At 40.7% G+C, this 26,150-nt stretch overlaps 1 protein-coding gene across 1 annotated transcript; it reads left to right on the top strand.

Moving 5' to 3' along the window:
- The first annotated feature begins 24,181 nt into the window (after positions 1-24,181).
- TPD52L3 (TPD52 like 3) lies at positions 24,182-25,842 on the top strand. The gene is given in 1 exon segment (XM_038551617.1): positions 24,182-25,842. A coding segment is annotated over 1 exon segment (690 nt). The 5' UTR covers positions 24,182-24,346; the 3' UTR covers positions 25,037-25,842.
- The last annotated feature ends 308 nt before the right edge of the window (positions 25,843-26,150 follow it).

Consider the following 26,150-nt stretch of genomic DNA (forward strand, 5'->3'; position numbering starts at 1 on the left):
AATATGATGGTATTTGGAGGTGGGGGTCTTTGGGAAAGTAATTAGGTTTAAATGAGGTCATGAGTGTGGTTCTTATGATAGGATTAGCATCCTTCTAAGAAGAGACACCAGAGCTTTCTCTCCATCATGTGAGAATACAGTGAAAAAACAGTCATCTGCACACCAGGAAGATAGCTCTCAAAAAGAATCAAATCTGCTGGCACTTTGATCTGGACTTCTCAGCCTCCTGAACTTTGGCTGTTTGAGCCACTTAATATATGGTATTTTGTTCTAGTAGCCTGAGCTAAGACAATGTACTAAACTATCTTTTTAAACCTAGAATCTACTCTTTAAAAAAAAAAAAAGTAAGAACCTTAATACCATCCTGCCTATGTAGGAAAGCTCAGAGTAATACACAAGAGAGACAGAGACAGAGTCGGAGAGAGAATTTTTTTAAGAACCACACATCTCCACTTAGTTATTGAACGTTATGCACCAAATGAAGTAGTTGCAATAGAGAGACAGAGAAATAGCTAATATCAATATGAAATCATTGATACAAGGATATGAGCAAATCAATATTAGACACAGAAAAAGATCAAGGCCAATATAAACCAGTTAGATGCCAGAACAAGACATTTGCCAATTGCAGTAGAGATTCCATTACTTAAAGTCACCAAAGCAGAGATTATTGCCAGGATGTTCACATGTTATACAAACCCCACGATTGCTGCCAAAATACTTTTTAAAAGTTTAGTCCATTTGGGGAAACTACCTAGACAGAATGAACACAATTTTTTAAGACTTAAGGTTTAGGGGCTCAATGTTTTTGGTACAAAAGGAAAGTGATAATAACACCATAATTATAATATCCTTGACATCAAGGCCATTTATTCTTAAGAAGTGAGGTAGAAATGAGATGTATAAGAATCTAATATAAATAAATGCATCTCCTATCCTGCTCAAACTATCTTTCAGTTTTGACTTTCTTTCCGACTTGATTTTGTTTCCCTAGTTTGAATTAACCTCCACTCTGCAAATAGTGTGAATCAGGACTTGAAACATTCATATGTGTCAGGTAATCTATTAATTGCCTCTTCTTAAAGAAGTCTTCTGAATGCTCCATTCTGGACAAGTTGCCTTCAATGCCTTGTTGCATAACTCTCATCCTGGAATATTTCTTCATCATCAATCTCAGGAATTCCTTTGACCTCTTATGTATCATCTATTTCATGTGCCCTATGTCTTCCTCTTCTTTATTTTGGTGGAGCATATCCTCCAGTAACTTCTAGGGAAGGGTGAATTGTAGATAAAATATATTTAAATTTTTTATTCTACCTTCACAGTTGATCAGCAGTTTGGGACAGAATTCTAGGATAAATCTTGAAGGCATTGCTCCATTGCCTACTAGGTTCCAGTATTGCTTCTAAAAAATCTGAAGCCACTGTGATTCCTAGCCTATTGTATTTGACATTCCTCTGTCTCAGCCCCTCCTTGTTCATAGAATCTTCTCTTTGTCTCTTGAGTACTAGAATTTCACAATGATGTGCCTTATAAAACTATGTTGAAACTGATTCCTATGGTTCTGAAGAATATTCTTGACTGATGTCACTGACAAATTTCTCCCCCTCACTTTCTCAGTTCTCTTTTTTGAAATCTCTAACATTCAGCCATTAGATCTGCTAGAATCTAAATGTTCTTTTATTTTCTCTTTTTTTCATTTCCTTTTTTTTTCTCTATATTCAATCAATATGTCTTCAATTTCACTGCCTGATCCTTTTATTGAGTTTACCATTTTTGTGATAGTTTTCGTTTATATGAGTTCTTTTTTTTTATTCTTCAAATATTCCTTTTTTTGGTTTTTTTAAAAGGTTTTATTTATTTATTCATGAGAGACACACAGAGAGAGAGCCAGAGACACAGGCAACAGGAGAAGCAGGCTCCTTGCAGGGAGCCCAATGTGGGACTCGATCCCAGATCCCGGGATCATGCCCTGAGCTGAAGGCAGAAGCTCAACCACTGAGCCACCAGGCATCCCTAAATATTACTTTTATAGTATTCTCTTCTTGTTTCATGATTATAATATTCTCTTATCTCTCTGACAATACTGATAATTTTAAAACTTTTTTCTTCTCCCTACATTGTCTGTCTTCTCCAACTTATTTTTTGTTTACATGCTTTGGTATCCTCCGTGTGTAGTTTTCCCCATATATATGATAATCTTTGGCTGTCTTCTCATAGTTAAGAGAGGAGTACTAAAAAGCCAGTTGGAAGCCCTGAGTATCTGAGTAGCATTTGCCCACTATAAGCTTCATCACAAGATATCTTGGAGGGCCTGTTGGGTTGGGAACATTCCATGCTAGTATGTAGTATGGTGTGCCAAAAGCTATTTGATAGCTAACCTGTCAGTCATTCTTCCCTCCATCCTTAATAACATAACATCTATTTTTTTAGGGTGGTAAATTTGCTCAATCCAAGGTATAAAATATAGTCCTGTGGGGGCAGCTGGACAGCCTATACTATAACATCCAGAGTTCATAGAAATACTTGGCTGTGAGTTGAACAAGTATCAATGTAATCCAGGAGTAAAGAACAGCACCGAGGTGACAGTTGTCAGTTGTGTTCCATGGGAACTATATCATGATTTCAGGCTATATCCGTCCATTTGCAGCAAGAGAACAAAAATGACTGGGGAGAGGGGAACCAAAGGAAGTAGGATGTACCAAAAGTTATCAGGTACCAAGCATACTGGGGAAGGAAACTGAGGCAGAAGTCCACCCTACTAATAAAATCAATATTGAGAGATGGAAGGGAAAGCTACAACTCAGGGATTACCTAGATAGCCAGGGCTCTTGTTGGAGAGCAAGTGCTAGATTGCTGATGTTATTGATTAGACTACCACCATCTTCAGGGTTGGCTCAGAACTAGTGAGATCGTGAATCTAATATATGGGATCCATCATGTGTAGAAAGCTGGGAAAGATATTGAGTAGAGGAAATAATGAGTGACAGACAAAATAGGTAAAAAATAGGTTAAAGTAACATCTACAGCATCCTTAAAAGGGTAAATAATTCACATTAGGGCACCATGGTTGGAGGAAAGGGAAAGGCTCAAAGTTGATAATTAATTATATATACCATTGTGGTCTACCTACCATAAAATATAAAAATACCTCTATACCAGTTGACAAATAGGAGCTTCACTCAGCCTCAAATTATTCCTCTTCCCTCACTCTGCCCTTTCCTAGGCCTCCCCAATGGCCCAGATCATCGTATGATCCAGCATATAAATGACCCAGCAGAAGGCCTCCTAGACCCTATTCCAGCCACTGACAATTCTGATTATCTGTGCTCATGCATCATCAGTTATTAAATATTTTGCAATTTCCCTGAGAGGTTTAACTTGAATTATGAATATAATAAATGTGTACCTGTCAGGTTAATTAGACTGCATGCAAATAAGCAACTTCACAAGTTTCTTGTATGAACAACCCAACTGTTTGGTACCTTTAAAAATATGAGTGCAGAGATATTCTAAAAAATCATAAATAGAATTTTCATCAATAAAAGAGCCTTCCTTATACTGATCTGGAGCATCTACAAGGCTCTCTGGTTTCAACAGCTATCCTTTATATCCATTCTGAATCTATGAAATATTTGTGGTACTTACCAACCTAACAAGGCCCAGCAAAACACTTTCAACTTCAAGATATAAATTCAACTCAAGACTTCCCTGTTAAAACTCCATGTCCCCCAATAAAGAGTAAAATAACAGCAGAGTGAATTATATACTTTTAAGGCATAGTCTATAAGGACAAAAAAGATTAGGAGATGAGATAACCACCACAAAAATGAAGAAGATGGGAAGCACAAGGGAGAACAGTAACTTATTCAGAAGACCTGAGAAAAGTAAATCTTAAACTGGCAGTGGAGAAAGTCAAGAATCAAAGCAAATTACATTGTATTCCACCAAAAGGCTTGGGAATTGGCAGCACCAGGTATCTCTGGCAGTAGGAAGAGGTGGGTAGTGGTGTGAAACGAGACTAAAAACATTAACATGGGTTGAAAATCTAGTTAAGGAGGTAGACACTCTTATAGCTCTCCCTAAGATCTAGTAAAGCAACTATGGCAAAGATCATCACAAAATACTAAAAGTTTACTCTCTGGAGAGAGTAAAACAGAGGACTATGGATTGAAGGGCACTAGGTACAAATGAGAGCATAGAATTTAACAAAATAGCACAGCCACAAATGTTCAATGAAGATCTTTTTTATTTTTAAGTTCAACTAGTAATCTAGAAATATAAATTTAAACTGTAAGATGAAATTTTTTCTATTAAACTGACAAAGACTAATGATAACACCTTGTGTTAATGAGAATGCAGGGAAACATGGGATCCCTGGGTGGCGCAGCGGTTTGGCGCCTGCCTTTGGCCCAGGGCGCGATCCTGGAGACCCCGGATCGAATCCGACGTCGGGCTCCCGGTGCATGGAGCCTGCTTCTCCCTCTGCCTGTGTCTCTGCCTCTCTCTCTCTGTGACTATCATGAATAAATAAAAAATTTTAAAAAATTAAAAAAAGAGAGAGAATGCAGGGAAACAAACTCATATTCTCCTGGTAGAGGGTAAATTGTTAAAATTTTTCTGAAGGTGTTCCAGTCCAAGATAGCAACATAGAAGATTCTGAGCTCATGTCCTCTAAGGACACACCAAACCTACACCTATTTATAGAGCAATTCCTCCTGAAGAACTGAGACCTGTCTCACAAAAGAAGAGCTTCTACTCACAAAAGAAAACCGTAAGAAAGACAGAGACATGGTAGCAACGGGAACCTCCACCGCTGATACTGCAAACTGTAGTGGGAAGGAATAGTATAAGAGACAGGGTGGCAGATTCCTATGCCCTGAGGCAAAAAAGCCTTGGTTTCAAAGAGCAGCTAGACTGTAAAGGAACTAGCCTAGAGCCCTACCAATAGTTAAGGAACTACTAAAACTCTCTCCAGGTCAGAAAGGCTGGCAGGTGCCACATTTTATGCTCCCCTTCCACCATGATAGCATGAATAAGAGCAAGGTCTATGCACCCTAACCCACCGACTGCATCAGTGAACCATGAGCCCCTAGCCCACACCAGCCCCAGGCATCCCACTAAGGCAGTTGCAGGGCAGTGCACTGGAACACCCCGGACAGCGCTCACTACAGCTCCAGCCATCACCTCACAGTAATACAAGCATAAAGCACTCTGGACACTCTAGGCCCCACTTTGGCTTCAGATAGCTTGCTAGGGCACCCCCAGGGCACAGCACTCTGGGTGTTTCCAGCTGTCCCACATCAGGACACCCCAGCTTGCACCCATTTCAGCTTTTGCTGTCTTGCCTAGGAACCCTTTAAACAAAGAGCCTTAGGACCACCTCAGCCTGCACCCACTTTAGCTACAGCTGTCTTACCAAGGCACTCCTTGTGCAGAGCACTCTGGAACCCTGGTTTGTGCCCCACTTTAGCTCCAGCTGCTCCACCAGGGCACCTTCTGCACACAGAGTCCTGGAACACCCAGCTTAAACACACTTCAGCTTCAGCTATCCTCCCAAGGTGCCCTCTGTACATAGGGTCTTTGGATTCCCCAGCTTGCACCCACTTCAGCTTCAGTTATCCTGCCAGGGCACCTTCTGCACAGAGAGCCTCAGAACTGCCCCCAGCCCATACCCACCTGAGCTCTGGCTATCTCATCTGGGTAGCCCCAGCACAAACTGACCCACAGCATGCATTGCACACCAGACACAGATCCAGCCAGCCATAAAAGTCACCAAACACAGTCTACACAGGGGATAAGCATACATAAGACTATTCCTTCAAGGTTAAGTAACTATTCCACCCAGTTCAGAGAAACAACACAAAATCAAGCTAAATAAGGAGACAGAGAAATATGCTCCAGATGAAAGAATAAGACAAAATCTCAGAAAAAGAACTAAATGAAATGGAGATAAGCAATATGTTTGACAGAGTTTAAAGCAATGATCATAAAGATACTCACCAGACTAGAGAGAAGAGTAGTAAACTCAGTGAGAACTTCAATAAAAAGATAGAAAACAGAGAAACCAATCAGAGTTGAAGAATACAATAACTGGAATGAAAAACACACTAGAAATATACAAGAGTAGATTAGCAGATGCAGAAGAACAGATCAAAGATCTGGAAGACAAGATAGATGAAAGCACCCAACCTGCAAAACAAAAAGAAAAAAAAGAATTTTTTAAAAATGAAGGTAGGCTAAAGAATCTCTTAGGCAACATTAAGCAAATAAACATTCATATTATAGGGGTTGCAGAAGAAAAAGAGAAAAGGTGGTAGAAAACTTTTAAAAAGATTTATAGATTTGTTATATAAATGAGAAGAGTAGAAGCAAGTAGAAAAGAGGAAGTCTGGAGGAAACCGTTAATCCAGTATCCACATGTTCATGGAGGCATTTTATTTGATGTCCATGACAGTTGTTGCAGGTAAGCTGAAATCCAATAGAAGAGCCAAAGCAAAGCAAACGTGCAGCTCCAGCATTGCTAGTATTAACTCTTTAATTCTACATTCTTATCAACTTGCAAATCTATCCATCCCTCTCTTTTTTGCAGTTGTTTCCTAAGTCAGAGATTCTACCTCTTAAATACTCCTCAATCTATTTCCATAGAGACCAGAGTGGAAGATGGCAGAGGAGTAGGGTCCCCAAGTCACCTGTCTCCACCAACTTACCTAGATAACTTTCAAATCATCCTGAACACCTACGAATTCGGCCTGAGATTTAAAGAGAGAACAGCTGGCACACTACAGAGGGAAGAGTTTGTACTTCTAACAAGGTGAAGGCGGAAAAAATAAAAATAAGAAAGAATCCAGTGGGGGAGGGGCCCCGCGAGGAGCCGGGCTAAGGCTGGGGGGCGGGAGCCCCCAGGACAGGAAAGCCCAGTCCTGGAGAATCAGGAACTTTACCAATCTTCCTGGACGGAAAGGGGCTCGCAGGAACTCGGGCAGGATCTCAGGGTGGGCAGTGGGGCCTCCAGCCTCCCGGGGTCACTGGCAGGACGTGCGCCCGGGGCAGGGCGCCCCACACCCCGCGGGCCGAGCGCGGGAAAGGGCTGGAGCGCCCGGCGGGGCCTCGGGGAGCAGCCGGGCGGGCGGGCGGGCGGGGGCTCCGGGCGGAGGGGGCTGCGCCCTGCTGCCTTCGGGAGCCGCGGCCCCGGGAGCGACCCCAGCAGCGCAGGCCCCGGAGCCCAGGGCGCGGGGGACACGGCCGGGACCCTGCGCTCCCCCCGGGACGGGGAGGCGGGGAGGCGGGGAGGCGGGCAGGGCCCGGGACGGCGGGGACGCTCCTGCCGCCGCCGCCGGGCGCCCCCGAGCTGTGCGGGGCCGCGCCCCCCGCCCCGGAGCATCCAGGCCAGTGCGGACGGGGAGCTGCGGTCGGTACCGCGGGAGCTGACGCCGGGGCTGGGGACCCGGCCGCCGCCAGGGGGGTTGTCCCTCCTGGGTCACCCTGCGCCTGGGAGGGGCGGGGCCGCCAGGGGACGGGGCCTCACGGGGTCAGCAGCAGGGGCGGAGCATCTCCCCAGGTGCACACACCTGAGAACCGGCACAGCAGGCCCCGCCCCAGAAGACCAGCTGGAAGGACGGGGAAGGGCAAGTTCTCCACCCAGCAGCGCTGTGAAGCTCCAGGGGAAGTCCAGGGATTTACAGTATATAGAACCAGAGGGTACCCCCTCCTTATTTTTTCTTTGCTTGTTTGTTGTTTGTCCTTTTTCTTCCTCCTTTTTTTTTTCTTCCTTTTTCCAGTACAACTCATTTTTAGCCACTCTGCACTGAGCAAAATGACTAGAAAGAAGAACTCACCACAAAAGAAAATCAGAAACAGTACTCCCCACCACAGAGTTACAGAATTTGGATTACAATTCGATGTCAGAAAGCCAAATCAGAAGCACAATTATAAAGCTACTGGTGGCTCTGGAAAAAAGCATAAAGGATTCAAGAGACTTCATGACTGCAGAATTTAGATATAATCAGGCTGAAATTAAAAATCAATTCAATGAGATGCAATCCAAACTGGAGGTCCTAACGATGAGGGTTAATGAGGTAGAAGAAAGAGTGAGTGACCTAGAAGACAACTTGATGGCAAGGAAGGAAGCTGAAAAAAAAGGGAAAGACAATTAAAAAACCATGAGGAAAGGTTAAGGGAAATAAATGACAGCCTCAGAAGGAAAAATCTACATTTTATTGGGGTTCCAGAGGGCGCCAAAAGGGACAGAGGACCAGAATATGTATTTGAACAAATCGAAGCTCAGAACTTCCCTAATTTGGGGAGGGAAACAGGCATTCACATCCAAGAGATAGAGAGATCTCCCCCTAAAATCAATAAAAACCCAACACCTCAGCATTTAATAGTGAAACTTGCAAATTCCAAAGATAAAGAGAAAATCCTTAAAGCAGCAAGAGACAAGAGATCCCTAACTTACATGGGGAGAAATATTAGATTAACAGCAGACCTCTCCACAGAAACCTGGCATGCCAGAAAGGGCTGGCAGGATATATTCAGGTCCCAAATGAGAAGAACATGCAGCCAAGAAAACTTTATCCAGCAAGGCTCTATTTCAGAATAGAAGGAGAGATAAAGAGCTTCCAAGATAGGCAGAAACTGAAAGAATATGTGACCACCAAACCAGCTCTGCAAGAAATATTAAGGAGGACTCTGTAAAAGAAAGAGGAAATCCAAAGAAACAATCCACAAAAACAGGGACTGAATAGATATCATGATGACACTAAACTCATACCTTTCAATAGTAACTCTGAACATGAACGGGCTTAATGACCCCATTAAAAGGCGCAGGGTTTCAGGCTGGATAAAAAAAGCAGGACCCATCTATTCGCTGTCTACAAGAGACTCATTTTAGACAGAAGGACACCTACAGCCTGAAAATAAAAGGTTGGAGAACCATTTACCATTCAAATGGTCCTCAAAAGAAAGCAGGGGTAGCCATCCTTATATCAGATAAACTAGAATTTACCCCGAAGACTGTAGTGAGAGATGAAGAGGGACACTATATGATACTTACAGGATCTATCCAACAAGAGGACTTAACAATCCTCAATATATATGCCCCAAATGTGGGAGCTGCCAAATATATCAATCAATTAATAACCAAAGTGAAGAAATACTTAGATAATAATACACTTATACTTGGTGACTTCAATCTAGCTCTTTCTATACTCGATAGGTCTTCTAAGCACAACATCTCCAAAGAAACGAGAGCTTTAAATGATACACTGGACCAGATGGATTTCACAGATATCTACAGAACTTTATCCAAACTCAACTGAATACACATTCCTCTCAAGTGCACATGGAACTTTCTCCAGAATAGACCACATACTGGGTCACAAATTGGGTCTGAACCGAAACCAAAAGACTGGGATCATCCCCTGCATATTCTCAGACCGTAATGCCTTGAAATTAGAACTAAATCACAACAAGAAGTGTGGAAGGACCTCAAACACGTGGAGGTTAAGGACCATCCTGCTAAAAGATGAAAGGGTCAACCAGAAAATTAAGGAAGAATTAAAAAGTTTCATGGAAACTAATGAGAATGAAGATACAACTGTTCAAAAACTTTGGGATGCAGCAAAAGCAGTCCTAAGGGGGAAATACATCGCAAAACAAGCATCCATTCAAAAACTGGAAAGAACTCAAATACAAAAGCTAACCTTACACATAAAGGAGCTAGAGAAAAAACAGCAAATAGACCCTACACCCAGCAGAGGAAGAGAGTTAATAAAGATTCGAGCAGAACTCAACGAAATCGAGACCAGAAGAACTGTGGAACAGATCAACAGAACCAGGAGTTGGTTCTTTGAAAGAATTAATAAGATACATAAACCATTAGCCAACCTTTTTAAAAAGAAGAGAGAGAAGACTCAAATTAATAAAATCATGAATGAGAAAGGAGAGATCACTACCAACACCAAGGAAATACAAACGATTTTAAAAACATATTATGAACAGCTATACGCCAATAAATTAGGCCATCTAGAAGAAATGGACACATTCCTGGAAAGCCACAAACTACCAAAACTGGAACAGGAAGAAATAGAAAACCTGAACAGGCCAATAACCAGGGAGGAAATTGAAGCAGTCATCAAAAACCTCCCAAGACACAAAAGTCCAGGGCCAGATGGCTTCCCAGGGGAATTCTATCAAATGTTTAAAGAAGAAACCATACCTATTCTACTAAACTGTTTGGAAAGATAGAAAGAGATAGAGTACTTCCAAATTCGTTCTATGAGGCCAGCATCACCTTAATTCCAAAACCAAAGACCCCACCAAAAAGGAGAATTACCCACCAATATCCCTGATGAACATGGAAGCAAAAATTCTCAACAAGATACTAGCCAATAGGATCCAACAATACATTAAGAAAATTATTCACCATGACCAAGTAGGATTTATCCCCGGGACACAAGGCTGGTTCAACACTCAAGAACTCAAATACAAAAGCTAACCTTACATATAAAGGAGCTACAGAAAAAACAGCAAATAGACCCTATACCCAGCAGAAGAAGAGAGTTAATAAAGATTAACTCTTTAAAACAATCAATGTGATTCATCATATCAGCAAGAGAAAAACCAAGAACCATAAGATCCTCTCATTAGATGCAGAGAAAGCATTTGACAAAATATAGCATTCATTCCTGATCAAAACTCTTCAGAGTGTAGGGATAGAGGGAACATACCTCAACATCTTAAAAGCCATCTACGAAAAGCCCACAGCAAATATCATTCTCAATGGGGAAGCACTGGGAGCCTTTCCCCTAAGATCAGGAACAAGACAGGGATGTCCACTCTCACCACTGCTATTCAACATAGTACTGGAAGTCCTAGCCTAAGCAATCAGACAACAAAAAGACATTAAAGGCATTCAAATTGGCAAAGAAAAAGTCAAACTCTCCCTCTTCTCAGATGACATGATACTCTACATAGAAAATCCAAAAGCCTCCACCCCGAGATTGCTAGAACTCATACAGCAATTTGGTAGCGTGACAGGATACAAAATCAATGCCCAGAAATCAATGGCATTTCTATACACTAACAATGAGACTGAAGAAAGAGAAATGAAGGAGTCAATCCCATTTACAATTGCACCCAAAAGCATAAGATACCTAGGAATAAACCTAACCAAAGAGGTAAAGGATCTATACCCTAAAAACTATAGAACACTTCTGAAAGAAATTGAGGAACACACAAAGAGATGGAAAAATATTCCATGCTCATGGATTGGCAGAATTAATATTGTGAAAACGTCAATGTTACCCAGGGCAATTTACACGTTTAATGCAATCCCCATCAAAATACCATGGGCTTTCTTCAGAGAGTTAGAACAAATTATTTTAAGGTTTGTGTGGAATCAGAAAAGACCCCGAATAGCCAGGGGAATTTTAAAAAAGAAAACCATATCTGGGGGCATCACAATGCCAGATTTCAGGTTGTACTACAAAGCTGTGGTCATCAAGACAGTGTGGTACTGGCACAAAAACAGACACATAGATCAGTGGAACAGAATAGAGAACCCAGAAGTGGACCCTGAACTTTATGGTCAACTAATATTCGATAAAGGAGGAAAGACTATCCATTGGAAGAAAGACAGTCTCTTCAATAAATGGTGCTGGGAAAATTGGACATCCACATGCAGAAGAATGAAACTAGACCACTCTCTTTCACCATACACAAAGATAAACTCAAAATGTATGAAAGATCTAAATGTGAGACAAGATTCCATCAAAATCCTAGAGGAGAACACAGGCAACACCCTTTTTGAACTCAGCCACAGTAACTTCTTGCAAGATACATCCACGAAGGCAAAAGAAACAAAAGCAAAAATGAACTATTGGGACTTCAGCAAGATAAGAAGCTTTTGCACAGCAAAGGATACAGTCAACAAAACTAAAGGACAACCTACAGAATGGGAGAAGATATTTGCAAATGACGTATCAGATAAAGGGCTAGTTTCCAAGATCTATAAAGAACTTCTTAAACTCAACACCAAAGAAACAAACAATCCAATCATGAAATGGGCAAAAGACATGAAGAGAAATCTCACAGAGGAAGACATAGACATGGCCAACATGCACATGAGAAAATGCTCTGCATCACTTGCCATCAGGGAGATACAAATCAAAACCACAATGAGATACCACCTCACACCAGTGAGAATGGGGAAAATTAACAAGAGAGGAAACAACGAATGTTGGAGAGGATGCGGAGGAAAGGGAACACTCTCTTACACTGTTGGTGGGAATGTGAACTGGTGCAGCCACTCTGGAAAACTGTGTGAAGATTCCTCAAAGAGTTAAAAATAGACCTGCCCTACAACCCAGCAATTGCACTGTTGGGGATTTACCCCAAAGATACCGATGCAATGAAACACTGGGACACCTGCACCCCGATGTTTCTAGCAGCAATGTCCACAATAGCCAAACTGTGGAAGGAGCCTCGGTGTCCAACGAAAGATGAATGGATAAAGAAGATGTGGTTTATGTATACAATGGAATATTACTCAGCCATTAGAAACGACAAATACCCACCATTTGCTTCAACGTGGATGGAACTGGAGGATATTATGCTGAGTGAAGTAAGTCAATCGGCGAAGGACAAACATTATATGTTCTCATTCATTTGGGGAATATAAATAATAGTGAAAGGGAATAGAAGGTAAGGGAGAATAAATGTGTGGGAAATATCAGAAAGGGAGACAGAACATAAAGACTCCTAACTCTGGGAAACGAACTAGGGGTGGTGGAAGGGGAGGAGGGTGGGGATGGGGTGACTGGGTGACGGGCACTTGACGGGATGAGCACTGGGTGTTATTCTGTATGTTGGCAAATTGAACACCAATAAAAAATAAATTTATTAAAAAAATAAATTAAAAAAACAAAAACAAAAACCACAATGAGATACCACCCACACCAGTGAGGATGGGGAAAAATTAACAAAGCAGGAAACAACAAATGTTGGAGAAGATGTGGAGAAAGGGAACTCTCTTGCACTGTTGGAGGGGATGTGAACTAGTACAGCCACTCTGGAAAACTGTGTGGAGGTTCCTCAAAGGGTTAAAAATAGATCTTCCTACAACCCAGCAATTGCACTGCTCGGTATTTACCCCAAAGATACAGATGAAGTGAAACTCCAGGACACCTGCTCCCCGTTGTTTATAGCAGCAATATCCACAATAGCCAAACTGTGGAAGGAGCCTCAGTGTCCATCAAAAGATGAATGGATAAAAAAGATGTGGTCTATGTATACAATGGAATATTACTCAGCCATTAGAAACGACAAATACCCACCATTTGCTTCGACGTGGATGGAACTGGAGGGTATTATGCTGAGTGAAATAAGTCAATCGGAGAAGGACAAACATTATATGGTCTCATTCATTTGGGGAATATAATAAATAGTGAAAGGAAATAAAGGGGAAAGGAGAAAAAGTGAGTGGGAAATATCAGAAAGGGAGACAGAACATGAGAGACTCCTAACTCTGGGAAACAAACAACGGGTGGTGGAAAGGGAGGTGGGCGGGGGGTGGGGATGACTGGGTGACGGGGACTGAGGAAGGCGCTTGATGGGATGAGCCCTGGGTGTTATGCTATATGTTGGCAAATTGAACTCCAATAAAAAAAATAAAAATAAATAAACTTGGCACATGCTCTAAAAAAAAAAGGCATTCAAATTAGCAAAGAAGTAGTCAAACTCTCCCTCTTCGCAGATGACATGATACTGCACATAGAAAACCCAAAATACTCCACCCCAAGATTGCTAGAACTCATACAGCAATTCGGCAGTGGGGCAGGAAACAATGCCCCAGAAAACAGTGGCATTTGTATGTACTAACAATGAAACTGAAGAAAGAGAAATTCAGGAATCAATCCCATTTACAATTGCACCTAAAAGCAGCATAAGATACCTAGGAATAAACCTAACCAAAGAGGTAAAGGATCTTTGCCCTCAAGACTACAGGACACTTCTGAAAGATATTGAGGAAGACACAAAGAGATGAAAAATATTCCATGTTCATGGATTGGAAGAATTAATATTGTGAAAATGTCAATGCTACCCAGGGCAATTTGCACATATAATGCAATCCCTATCAAAATACCATGGACTTTCTTCAGAGAGTTGGAACAAATCATCTTAAGATTTGTGTGGAATCAGAAAAGACCCTGAATAGCCAGGGGAATATTAAAAAAAGAAAATCAGAGCTGGGGGCATCACAATGCCAGATCACAAAGCTGTGATCATCAAGACTGTGTGCTGGCACATTACAGATACATAGATCAATGGAACAGAAGAGAGAACCCAGATATGGGCCTTCAACTCTATTGGCAACTAATATTCAACAAAGCAGAAAAGACTATCCACATGATAAAAGCCTCTTCAAAAAATGGTGTTGGGAAAATTGGACAGCCATGTGCAGAAGAATGAAACTAGACCATTCTCTTACACCATACACAAACATAAACTCAAAATGGATGAAAGACCTAAATGTAAGACATGAATCCATCAAAATCCTAGAGGAGAACACAGGCAACACCCTTTTTTAACTTGGCCACAGCAACTTCTTGCAAGATACATCTATGAAGGCAAGGAAAACAAAGCAAAACTGAATTATTGGGACTGAACCAAAATAAAAAGCTTCTGCACAGCAAAAGAAACAGTCAGCAAAACTAAAAGACAATCTACAAAATGAGAGAAGATATTTGCAAATGACATATCAGATAAAGGGCTAGTATCCAAGATCTATAAAGAACTTCTTAAACTCAACACCAAAGAAACAAACAATCCAATCATGAAATGGGCAAAAGACATGAAGAGAAATCTCACAGAGGAAGACATAGACATGGCCAACAAGCACATGAGAAAATGCTCTGCATCACTTGCCATCAGGGAAATACAAATCAAAACCACAATGAGATACCACCTCACACCAGTGAGAATGGGGAAAATTAACAAGAGAGGAAACAACAAATGTTGGAGAAGATGTGGATAGAGGAACCCTCTTGCACTGTTGGTGGGAATGTGAACTAGTACAGCCACTCTGGAAAACTATGTGGAGGTTCCTCAAAGAGTTAAAAATGGAACTGCCCTACGACCCAGCAATTGCACTGCTGAGGATTTACCCCAAAGATACAGATACAGTGAAAAGCCGAGACACCTGCACCCCGATGTTTATAGCAGCAATGTCCACAATAGCTAAACTGTGGAAGGAGCCTTGGTGTCCATGGAAAGGTGAATGGATAAAGAAGATGTGGTCTATATATACAATGGAATATTACTCAACCATTAGAGAGGATAGATACCCACCATTTGCCTCGACATGGATGGAACTGGAGGGTATTATGCTGAGTGAAGTGAATTGGAAAAAGACAATCATTATATGGTTTCACTCATTCAGGGAATCTAAGAAATAGTAAAAGGGAATAAAGGGGAAAGGAGAGAAAATGAATGAAAATATCAGTGAGGGAGACAGAACATGAGAGACTCATAACTCTGGGAAATGAACAAAGGGTTGTGGAAAGAGAGGTGAGAGGGATGATGGGGTGACTGGGTGATGGGCACTGAGGAGGGCACTTGACAGGATGAGCACTGGGTTTTATACTATATGTTGGCAAATCAAACTCCAATAAAAAATATTATAAATAAATAAATAAATAAATAAATAAATAAATAAATAAATAAATAAATAAAAACAAAGACTATCACAAGAGATGAAGGGCCTGCATAAATAAAGTCATGAGTGATAGAGGAGAGGTCACAACAAACACCCCACAGAAATATAAACAATCATAAGAGAATATTGTGGAAAAATTACATGCCAACCAACTGGCCAACCTGGAAGAAATGGATAAAATCCTAGAAACATACAAACTACCAAAACTGATACAGGAAGAAATAGAGAACTTGAGCAGATCCATAACCAGCAAAGAAATTGAATCAGTAATCAAAATCTCCCAACAAACAAAAGTCCAGGGCCAGATGACTTTCCAGGGCAATTTTTACCAGAGATTTAAAGAAAAATTAATAACCTATTTTTGTCAAACTCTTCCAAAAAATAGAAATGGAAGGAAAACTTCCAGATTCGTTTTACAAGGGCAGCATTACCTTGATTCCAAAACCAGACAAGACCCCACCAAAAAGGAGAATTATAGACCAATATCCCTGATGAATATGGATCCAAAAATTCTCAACAACATACTAGCAAATCAAATCCAAGAGTACACTAAAAGAGTCATTAACAAGAACAACAACAAAAAAAGAGTCATTCACTATAATCAAGTGGGATTTATTCCTAGACCGCAAGGGTAGTTCAACATTCACAAGTCAATCAACATGATACACCACATTAATGAAAAATATGTATTCTTCCAATGCATGAGCATGAAATGTTTCCCCATCTCTTTGTGCTTCCTCAATTTCTTTCATAAGTGTTCTATAGTTTTTAGAGTACAGGTCCTTTACCTCTTCAGTTAGGTTTATTCCTAGGTATCTTCTGGTTTTTGGTGCAATTGTATACAGGGTCAATTTCTTAATTTCTCTTTTTTTCAGTCTCATTGTTAGTGTATAAAAATGCACCTGATTTCTATGCATTGATTTTGTATCCTGCCACAATCCTGAATTGCCATATGAGTTATAGCAATTTTGTGGGTGGAGTCTTTTGGGTTTTCCATATACAGTATTATGTATATGGTGAGAGTGAGAGTGACAGTTTAACTTCTTCTTTGCCAATGGAAAGTCTTTTATTTCTTTTTGTTGTCTGATTGCTAAGGCTAGGACTTCTAGTACTATGTTGAACGACAGTGGTGAGAGTGAACATCCTTGTCATGTTCCTGACCTTAGGGGAGAAGCTCTCAATTTTCCCCATTGAGAATAATATTCGCTGTGGGATTTTTGTATATGGCTTTTATAATATTGAGGTATTTTCCCTCTATCCCTACATTGAAGAGTTTTAATCAAGAAGGGATGCTATAAAGGGATACTGTATTTTGTCAAATGATTTTTCTGTCTCAATTAAGAGGATCATATGATTCTTGTCTTTTATTAATGTGTTCTATCATGGTGATTAATTTGCAAATGTTGAACCACCCTTGTATCCCAGGAATAAATTCCATTTGGTCATGATGAACAATCCTTTTAATGTACTGTTAGATCCTACTGGCTAGTATCTTCATGAGTATTAAAGTTTGGACTATACTAGTCCAAACTGGATACTGGATAGTATAAAAGTTTGGAAGTTTTCCTTCCATTTATTACAGCAGATATGTAAAAAATGCTATTTCCTTCTGTTCTTTCTTTCAGAAAGGAGAGAGGAACCAGTGAAAACCAAAATCCATTCTTATTCAGCCATGTAAAAAAGATTGAAATCCTTCCATTTGCAACAACAATGGATGGACCTAGAGAGTATAATGAAATAAACCAGAAGGAGAAAGACAAATGCCATATGATTTCATTCATATGAATGAATTTAAGAAACAAAACAAATGAGCAAAGGAAAAGACACACACACACACACACACACACACACACACACTCAATACAAGAAACAGACTGAAACAGACTCCCAACTATAGAGAACAAACTGATGGTTACCAGACAGGCAATGGAGGAGGGGAAAGGGTTAAATATGTGATGGGGATTAAAGAGTGCATTTGTCATGATGAGCACTGGGTGATATATGGAATTGTTGAATCACTATATTGTACACCTGAAACTAATATGACACTATATGTTTATACTGGAATTTTAAAAGATCTATTTATTTGAGAGAGAGAGAGAGAAAGAAAGAAAGAAAGAAAGAAAGAAAGAAAGAAAGAAAGAAAGAAAGAAAGAAAGAAAGAAAGAAAGAAAGAAAGAAAGAAAGAAAGAAAGAAAGAACTCACAGGGAGGGGGAGAGGGAGAGAGAAACTTTAGCAGACTCCTTGCTGAGCTTGGAGCCCAATTCAAGGCTTGATTTCAGGACCTTAAGATCATGACCTGAGCTGAAACCAAGAGTGGGACAACCAATCAACTGTGTCACCCAGGGGCCCCTGGAATTTAAAAAACTTTTAATAACAAAGATATTCTAGACAGAAAAGACTACTCTCTCCCCAAATAAAAGAAAGCCCATTCTGAATTCCAGTAGAAGACTCAAGCAGAGCCATTAGTGTTTGTAGCTTGTTGCATTACTACTGTATTCCTTTAATTCTAAAATGCACATTTTGTGATATTTTAATGTTTCTAAAATTGGGATTTCATCTTAAAATCAATGTATGCTTTAATAGAGTAGGTTTTCCCCCTAGAAACCTCTTATTAAAATGGAGATGTACAATTGATTGTATCTCAGAATCAAGAAAATAATTATGCTGTTGCCATAGCAGGGGTGACAATTTTAAGACCAGAATAGCTAAGCAACCAGGGAATAGAGTACAGTCTTTAGGTTTTTCATGTTACAGCAAATCCACCACAATGACCCTAACCTTAAAAAATCATGAGTTTTCTATTAATAACCTGATTATTCCCAGGCCTTTGTAATCTGCAGTTATGTCAGTCAAGCTGCATTGCCGCCCCCGCCCCAGCATCCACATTTTGCTGGTTCAAAACCGTCAGTGCCAAGCTTCAGGACTTCAGCACCCCAACCACAAGTCTTCCCAGTCAGTTCTGGGGGTCCTCTATGTTCAGGGCTAGCCTTTCCATGTACTTCTACTCTGTCCTCTCTGTAGATGTCCACTCTGTGCCGAGTCACGAGGAAAGATGTATCTCCTGGTATACAAAATCTAAATATTATCCAGATAAATTTTCCTGCTTGGTTAAGGGTCAAGTAGTCTGGTCCTACTGCAGGTATTCTAGCAGCAGTCTACACATGTTGGAATTGCATGTAATCCAGAAAGTGTGTTGGTTGGGGAGGAGGGTGATAGTGAGAAGCAAGTCCCAATCTTGTCTTTTTACAATCTCCTGCTCTCTTTTATGGCATCCTCTGAACTTCTAGATTGTAACTACAACACGCAAAGCCCTCAGTCCCTTCACAAAACACAAACAATCTATATCTACTAGCCCATAACTGACCAAATCTTCACTGGCTCGCATACCAGCTTTGCCCACTTTCTTTCCTAGACGACTCCCCACTGTTGCCCCAGTATTTATCTTCCACCATGCTATTTTCCAACATATAAAAAGAAAACAAAAGTCAAACTTCTAGGAAGGGAGAATCAGTAGCCCCACACTTTCCTCATCCAAATGAAAAAAAGGGAAATGAGAACATCCTACACTGTGAAATTCCCTCTAAAGTTTGCCCATTCTGCCTTTTATTAAGCTTAGTTCCTAGGCTTCTTTGCCCTTCATCCTAAACCAAGAGGGCAGGTTCTCGTTCAAAGTCTGTGAGAATTCCTGAAACACTAGCATTTCTGCAAGCATCAAAGGAAAATTTTATTTTCTAGAACAAAATACAGTGTTTAAGGAGCACCTGCTACATTCTGTAGGCCTTTATATATACACCTAACATCTTTATGTTTCCAACCAGAAGAATTTTTGTTTTTAATCTATGGAAAGTTCTACATCTTTTGATCATTTTCTTTTTCTTATCTCCACCTCTCCATCTCCCTGTCATTTCTCTTCTTCTAGGATCTGTATGACAAAATTGCTAACAAGCCCATTCACCCTATACGTATCATCTCATGAAAATAGGCAGCTGTGGAAGGAGAACAGATTCTAAATTTTAATTTCATTCCTGTGGGGATTCCTGCCACAACTCTATACACCATCAAAGAGAGTGAATAACAGTAACTCCAACTTAATATCCTGACTGCATGTTTGGGCTTCAGAAAGGAAAATCCTATTCTATAATATAGCTAGTATTTTTAAAGCTAATTAGTCCATGTAGAAGGGCTGCTGAAAGGAAATGTCATCCAAAATGAAGACAAACTCAACAACTGAAATATAAGTATTGGTAGTAATAATGCTTGCAGCTGTAAACTGCAGAAAATATTCCAGTTCATATGGAGAAAATCTCTGTTGGGGGGTGGTGACACACTGCATATATTATTGATGGAACTGGGTAATGATATGAGATAGTAGTGAAAATAACTTCCAAACTGAAATCAAACATACTATTCTGGCTTTTCACAAGAAAGGTCCAACTACCAATTTTCTCTTCCTACTCTTGATACATTCTGACTGGCTTAGGGTTTCAATTACATGCCTTATTTTCAGGCTTAATTAAATATTTAAACATTTTTCCTGGTATTCAGCTAAAATTAACAAAATGTTCATGGTGGAAGTTCTGCAGTATCAGAAATAAGCCCTAGAGAACTCACTATGGTTAAATCTAACAGTGCAATTGATTGGCCAGCAGAGTGAATTGTCAGTTCTTCAGAAGCAATCTTAACCACCAATGTGGATTATTTTACAAGTTGGTGTAATCAGGAAGCTCTATATTGATCCTTTATAACAAAAGAATTCCAATGATTAAAACTGCTGGCATTGGTACAAGTCTCTAGTCATTTCTAGACTCAAGTATCAGTTAGTACAATCTCACTTCTTTTATCCCAAACAATCCAGACCTGGTGAAGGCTATGGCTTTGCTTTTACATTCAAGTTTCAATAATTTATTTATAAATCATAACATACAAACTACTAAACAGTAGTAGGGTGAAAAAAACATGATTTTTGTTGTACCATTTACCTTTATGTTTAAGAAGGACTGATATATAAATTCATCACTCTTACTAGAGAAATAATTAACATTCATTCTTTACTAAAAACCGGTCAATAGGGCAGGTCTATTTTTAACTATTTGAGGAACCTCCACAAAGTTTTCCAGAGTGGCTGCACCAGTTCACATAGACCTGCCCTACGACTCAGCAATTGCACTGCTGGGGATGTACCCCAAAGATACAGATGCAATGAAACGCCGGGACACCTGCACCCTGATGTATTTATAGCAGCAATGTCCACAATAGCCAAACTGTGGAAGGAGCCTTGGTGTCCATCGAAAGATGAATGGATAAAGAAGATGTGGTTTATGTATACAATGGAATATTACTCAGCCATTAGAAATGACAAATACCCACCATTTGCTTCAACGTGCATGGAACTGGAGGGTATTATGCTGAGTGAAGTAAGTCAATCGGAGAAGGACAAACATTATATGGTCTCATTCATTTGGGGAATATAAATAATAGTGAAAGGGAATAAAAGGGAAGGGAGAAGAAATGGGTAGGAAATATCAGAAAGGAAGACAGAACATGAAGACTTCCAACTCTGGGAAACGAACTAGGGGTGGTGGAAGGGGAGGAGGGCAGGGGGGTGGGGGTGAATGGGTGATGGGCACTGAGTCGGGCACTTGACGGGGTGAGCACTGGGTGTTATTCTGCAGTTGGCAAATTGAACACCAATAAAAAATAAATTTATTATTTAAAAAAACTATAAAAAATGAAAAATAAATAAAAATAAAATAAAAACCGGTCAATAATGTTTTCCTTGGAAATAAAAGATAGCAAACTGTTATAGGATTGAAAATAATTCTCAAACGCTTTCTTCACAGGTTACTGAAACAAATATTTTGGCTGTTTTTAGTACCTAAATAGCATCAATAAGCTATCAGCTTCAGATTAACAACTTTGTGAACCTTTTTATGTGATATAAATTATTTCACTGTCTGAACATGAGAGACTCCTAACTCTGGGAAACGAACAGGGGTAGTGGAAAGGGAGGTGGGTGGGGGGTGGGGGTGACTGGGTGACAGGCACTGAGGGGAGCACTTGATAGGATGAGCACTGGGTGTTATGCTCTATGTTGGCAAATTGAGCTCCAATAATAAAATAAAATAAAATAAAAAATTATTTCACTGTCTAAACTAGAGATGTAAGATTCTAAAACCACGGGGTAATAGTTCAATATTTTACAACTTAATAGGATAGTTTATTCAAACAATTGGTTAGAATCACTGTAAATTAAATGAAATTTCATTAGACAGATCTACATTTTCAAAAAATAAATGTTTTGTATATGGTTATACATAAGCCTAATAAAATGGATTGTCTATTGTGTTACTTATTTGCACAGGTAGGTCTATTCATGAGGTCAAAACAATGCTAGCTAGCTAGGAGGCCCCCTTCCAGAGGCCATGTTTTGTTTTGGATCATTACACTACTTACAAGAATCAAAGTTTAACAAGAGATTTCATTCTTTGAACTGAAGTGCATGGAGCATAGAAAAAGAACAGGCAGTGAAGCTGGTAGCTGAAATAGTTAAAGAAGGATAATCAAACGCAAATTCAAATCTGGTCATTTGGGGGTTTTTTGTGGGGGTTTTTTTGTATATTTTTTTTATTGGAGTTCAATTTGCCAACATAAAGCATAACACCCAGTAGTCATCCCATTAAGTGCCCCCCTCAGTGCCCATCACCCAGTCACCCCAACCCTCTGCCCACCTCTCTTTCCACCACCCCTTGTTCATTTCCAAGATTTAGGTGTCTCTCATGTTCTGTCACCCTCACTGATATTTCCCACTCTCAAATCTGGTCATTTGGAATCTTAACTTTGAATGGACAATGTGTGTTTCATGTTATTTAGCTTAATTCAGGGTGTTCTTTAACTTTCATCCTCAGTTTTGAAAGAGTTCCAATTCAAAGAGAGCATTCCTGAAACCACTAGTGTTTCTGCAGGCAATGGAGGAAAAGTTCACTCTGTGGAATAAAACATTTTTTTAAAGATTTTTTTTTTTATTCATGAGGGACACAGGGGGAGAAGCAGAGAAACTGGCGAGGGAGAAGCAGGCTGCCTGACAGGAGCCTAATGCAGGACTCCATCCCAGGACCCCAGGATCACAACCTGAGTCAAAGGCAGACACTCAACCATTGAGCCACCCAGGTGCCCCAAACAAAACACTTTTTAGGCAGTCCTTGCTGCCCTTTTCAGGCCTTTATACCCATAGCCAAACTTTCATGCTTTCAACAAGAACAATCCTCATTTTTTTTAATCTAAAGAAGTACACACTTCAGAGCAAGACGTAATAAACACTACTAAGTTATGTGAAAGAGTTATTTAATATAAACCCAAAAGGCTTAAGTTAGTTTGGATGCCCAGCTAGATGCTTCACTGTAGCTACATAGGGCATGTGTATGGCAAATGCTGGAATTTGCTAAGGATCACATCATGTACCATAAGATCAAGCTTGCAGTAACTACCAGAATCTCCAACAAAATCACTAGAACCTAAAGCTTGCTCAAGGCTATTCCCTGGGAATGGGCAGCCTAGCAATGGACTAAGTGATAGGTGATCACCTGCCCTCACTGGATTAAAGTCCTGATTTTTCCACTGTATGAATTATAAGCTCTGACTGGAAATAAGGGATATGGCAGTTTTATATCCAGACAGACACTATCCAACTATGACTTTACTTTGCAGACCATTTCCCACATCTGATAGCCATGTATGTGGGCAGACATGCTTTCAGAAATAAGTGGCTGATTGGGAAGAAAAAAAAAGCAACTGCAATATTAAAAACCCACACACTGTCCATGTGCATATGTCTTATTTCTCTTCTCCTAAATTCTGAGTATAGTAGTCTTTGCTTTTATTAAGCTTAAAATTGCCACAACAATTAGGGATTTACTTGTTCTCCTTCTCTCTCCTCCTAAAAATAACAGGCAACTATGACTGGTCAGACTCCCTTTCTGAGTTTCACTATCCGAAGCCTCTGGCACCGTTGATACTTCAAGCCACAGGAGCATGCATGTTCATCATCACCTAGACTCAAGATTATGAGGAGCCTTCAAATCTACTTTATGAGAAGTCCTAGGAGTTTCTCGGGCTCTTTGGTAGCCAGGGAAGGGAAAATGGAATTTATGAGTTCTAAACTCTGTGCCCCCACTCCCGGGCAGTTTTCATTTGTTTTCTGTATTGGGCTTTTTAAATAAATTTCTGTTCTTACAAAGGGTTCAACTGATTTTCAAGAGTTTGGCCAAGTCTGGGGTGGTGCAAAGAGGTCTGTAAAGGAAGCCAGACTTTGTTCGAAGGCGGAGATCTATCCTGGACTGTGGAAAAAGGAAAAATACCTCTCTTCTCTGATAATAATCTGCGCACTGACCACCTCACATGTTCATTGTGACGTGGAAACACCACCAGGAGTGTGCAGTCATTTCGGGGGAGTCCAGGGTTCCTTCAACCCGGAAACCCCGCCTAGCGCCCTGAGCTCCCAGGGCCTGCCCTGCCCCTGCCCGCCCACTCCCTCCCTCCACCCAGAAGTGGATGCACTGAGCCGACGCATCCCCCCTGCATGTCAGTGACTTGAGGCCCACCGAGGAGACCCGCCCACCCACTACCATATGGATCCATCCCCCCCAGAGTCCTGTTACACCAGCCGGGAGTCGGACCCTACAGGTTTGGATTTCCACTCTGCTGGCCGAGATTCTTTCTCCGCTGGCCACCAGTTCAACTCTCTGTACCAGGAACTGGACCTGGACTCTCTTCATGAAGATCTTTCCTAGTCCATGCCGGGCACCACGACAGAGACTTCAGCGAGCGCCCCTGAATCCTGCCAGACTGCCGAAGCAGAGGATCTCCCAGGGGCTGCACGAAAGGAGCTCAAATCCGAGCTCACTAAATTGGAGGAGGAAATTGTAACCCTACGCCACACTCTGGCAGCCAAAGAAAGGCGTTGCACGGAGCTCAAAAGGAAGCTGGGCCTCCTAGCCTTGGTGGCACTAAGGCAGAATCCGTCCAAGAGCTGGCACAACGTTCAAGTGTCCGATGTTTACATGAAACAAAAGACGCCAGCTGCCGTGTCCACCATGGGCTCTGCTGTTTGCAGGAAGCTTGGAGACATGAAGAAGTCAGCCACATTCAGATCCTTTGAAGGTCTGATGGGAGCGATCAAATCCAGAGTTGCTGGTGGAAGAGAGCTCGCCAGGGACTGCCTGCCTTCTTCAGCTGGGAGTGGGGACGATCTCCCGGCTTCAGGCAGTAGGGATGACCCACTCCCACTTACCCAGAGTGGGAATGACCCAATCCAATGAAGTAGACTTGATCAAGTTCTGAGGAGTGGAGATGATCTGGTTGCAGGCAGTGGGCATGATTTGCTGCCCTTTCTGGAGCCAGAATGAGCCCCTTGGTAACCTTGCCTGGCCACCTAACCAGTGCAAGAACCCCCTTTTCTCATCAAAAACAAGCAACTAAACCACCCTTGTAAAGTTAATTGAGGAAATGGACAGAGTCCAGTTTTGAGAAAAGTAATTCCCATTGGTACATAGGCATTTGCTGCTGTTGGGGTAGAGAACCCAACATCTTGTACCCAGTTGTTTTACACTAAAGTTGGTAGGTGAAATGTATCACTACACTATCCTTCTGGATAAAACTTCTCTTTGCTTGGGCATATATTATAACACGTCACTACCTAAAGGTAGTCCCTCCAATCTAAGAAGGTGATCCTGTTTTGTTGATTCTTGAATGCTTCCCTATTCCTTTGATTTTCCTATAAGCAAAACCAAAAACACAACAAATGCATTAGGTAAACTGTAAAGGCACTTTTGTGTATCTCAACCCTCCATGGATATCCAAACACAAACTTTGCTTCAATTAAAACAAGATGTTCACCTGTTCTACATGGTTGTTTCTTTGTAGTGTCCATAAGCCAAAATGGTTTTTCTGTGCTGAAGAACAAAAGACAGACTTCCGGCATACATAAAGTTAAAGTAGCCCAACAGGCAAAGGTTTTGACCTTATACTGCAGAAAACTTTGTGTTAGGGAAAATCTCAGACTGACATCATGGACCAAACCCAAAATATGTTCTATTTTATTTAATAATTCAAGCAAATGAACAGTTTCCCCCAATAAATCTTCAACTCCCTAAGAGAAGTAAAGAACATATCTCTTTTTATTCATCATTGTATTCCCATGCCTAGCTTAGGGTAGATGTTCAAAAAACACTTGAATTAATGAAGGAATTAATATCACCTACTTCAGACATCAAATCTTGGATCAAAGAGGTTATCAACAACATGTTGACAAGTTCCTCCAACTTCTTTTTTTAAAGATTTTATTTATTTATTCATGAGAGAGACAGATTGAGAGAGAGGCAGACACAGGCAGAGGGAGAAGCAGGCTCCATGCAGGGAGCCTTATGTGGCCTC

The sequence above is a fragment of the Canis lupus genome, chromosome 11 (assembly GCF_011100685.1).
Source record: "Canis lupus familiaris isolate Mischka breed German Shepherd chromosome 11, alternate assembly UU_Cfam_GSD_1.0, whole genome shotgun sequence".
Taxonomy (NCBI): Eukaryota; Metazoa; Chordata; class Mammalia; order Carnivora; family Canidae; genus Canis; species Canis lupus.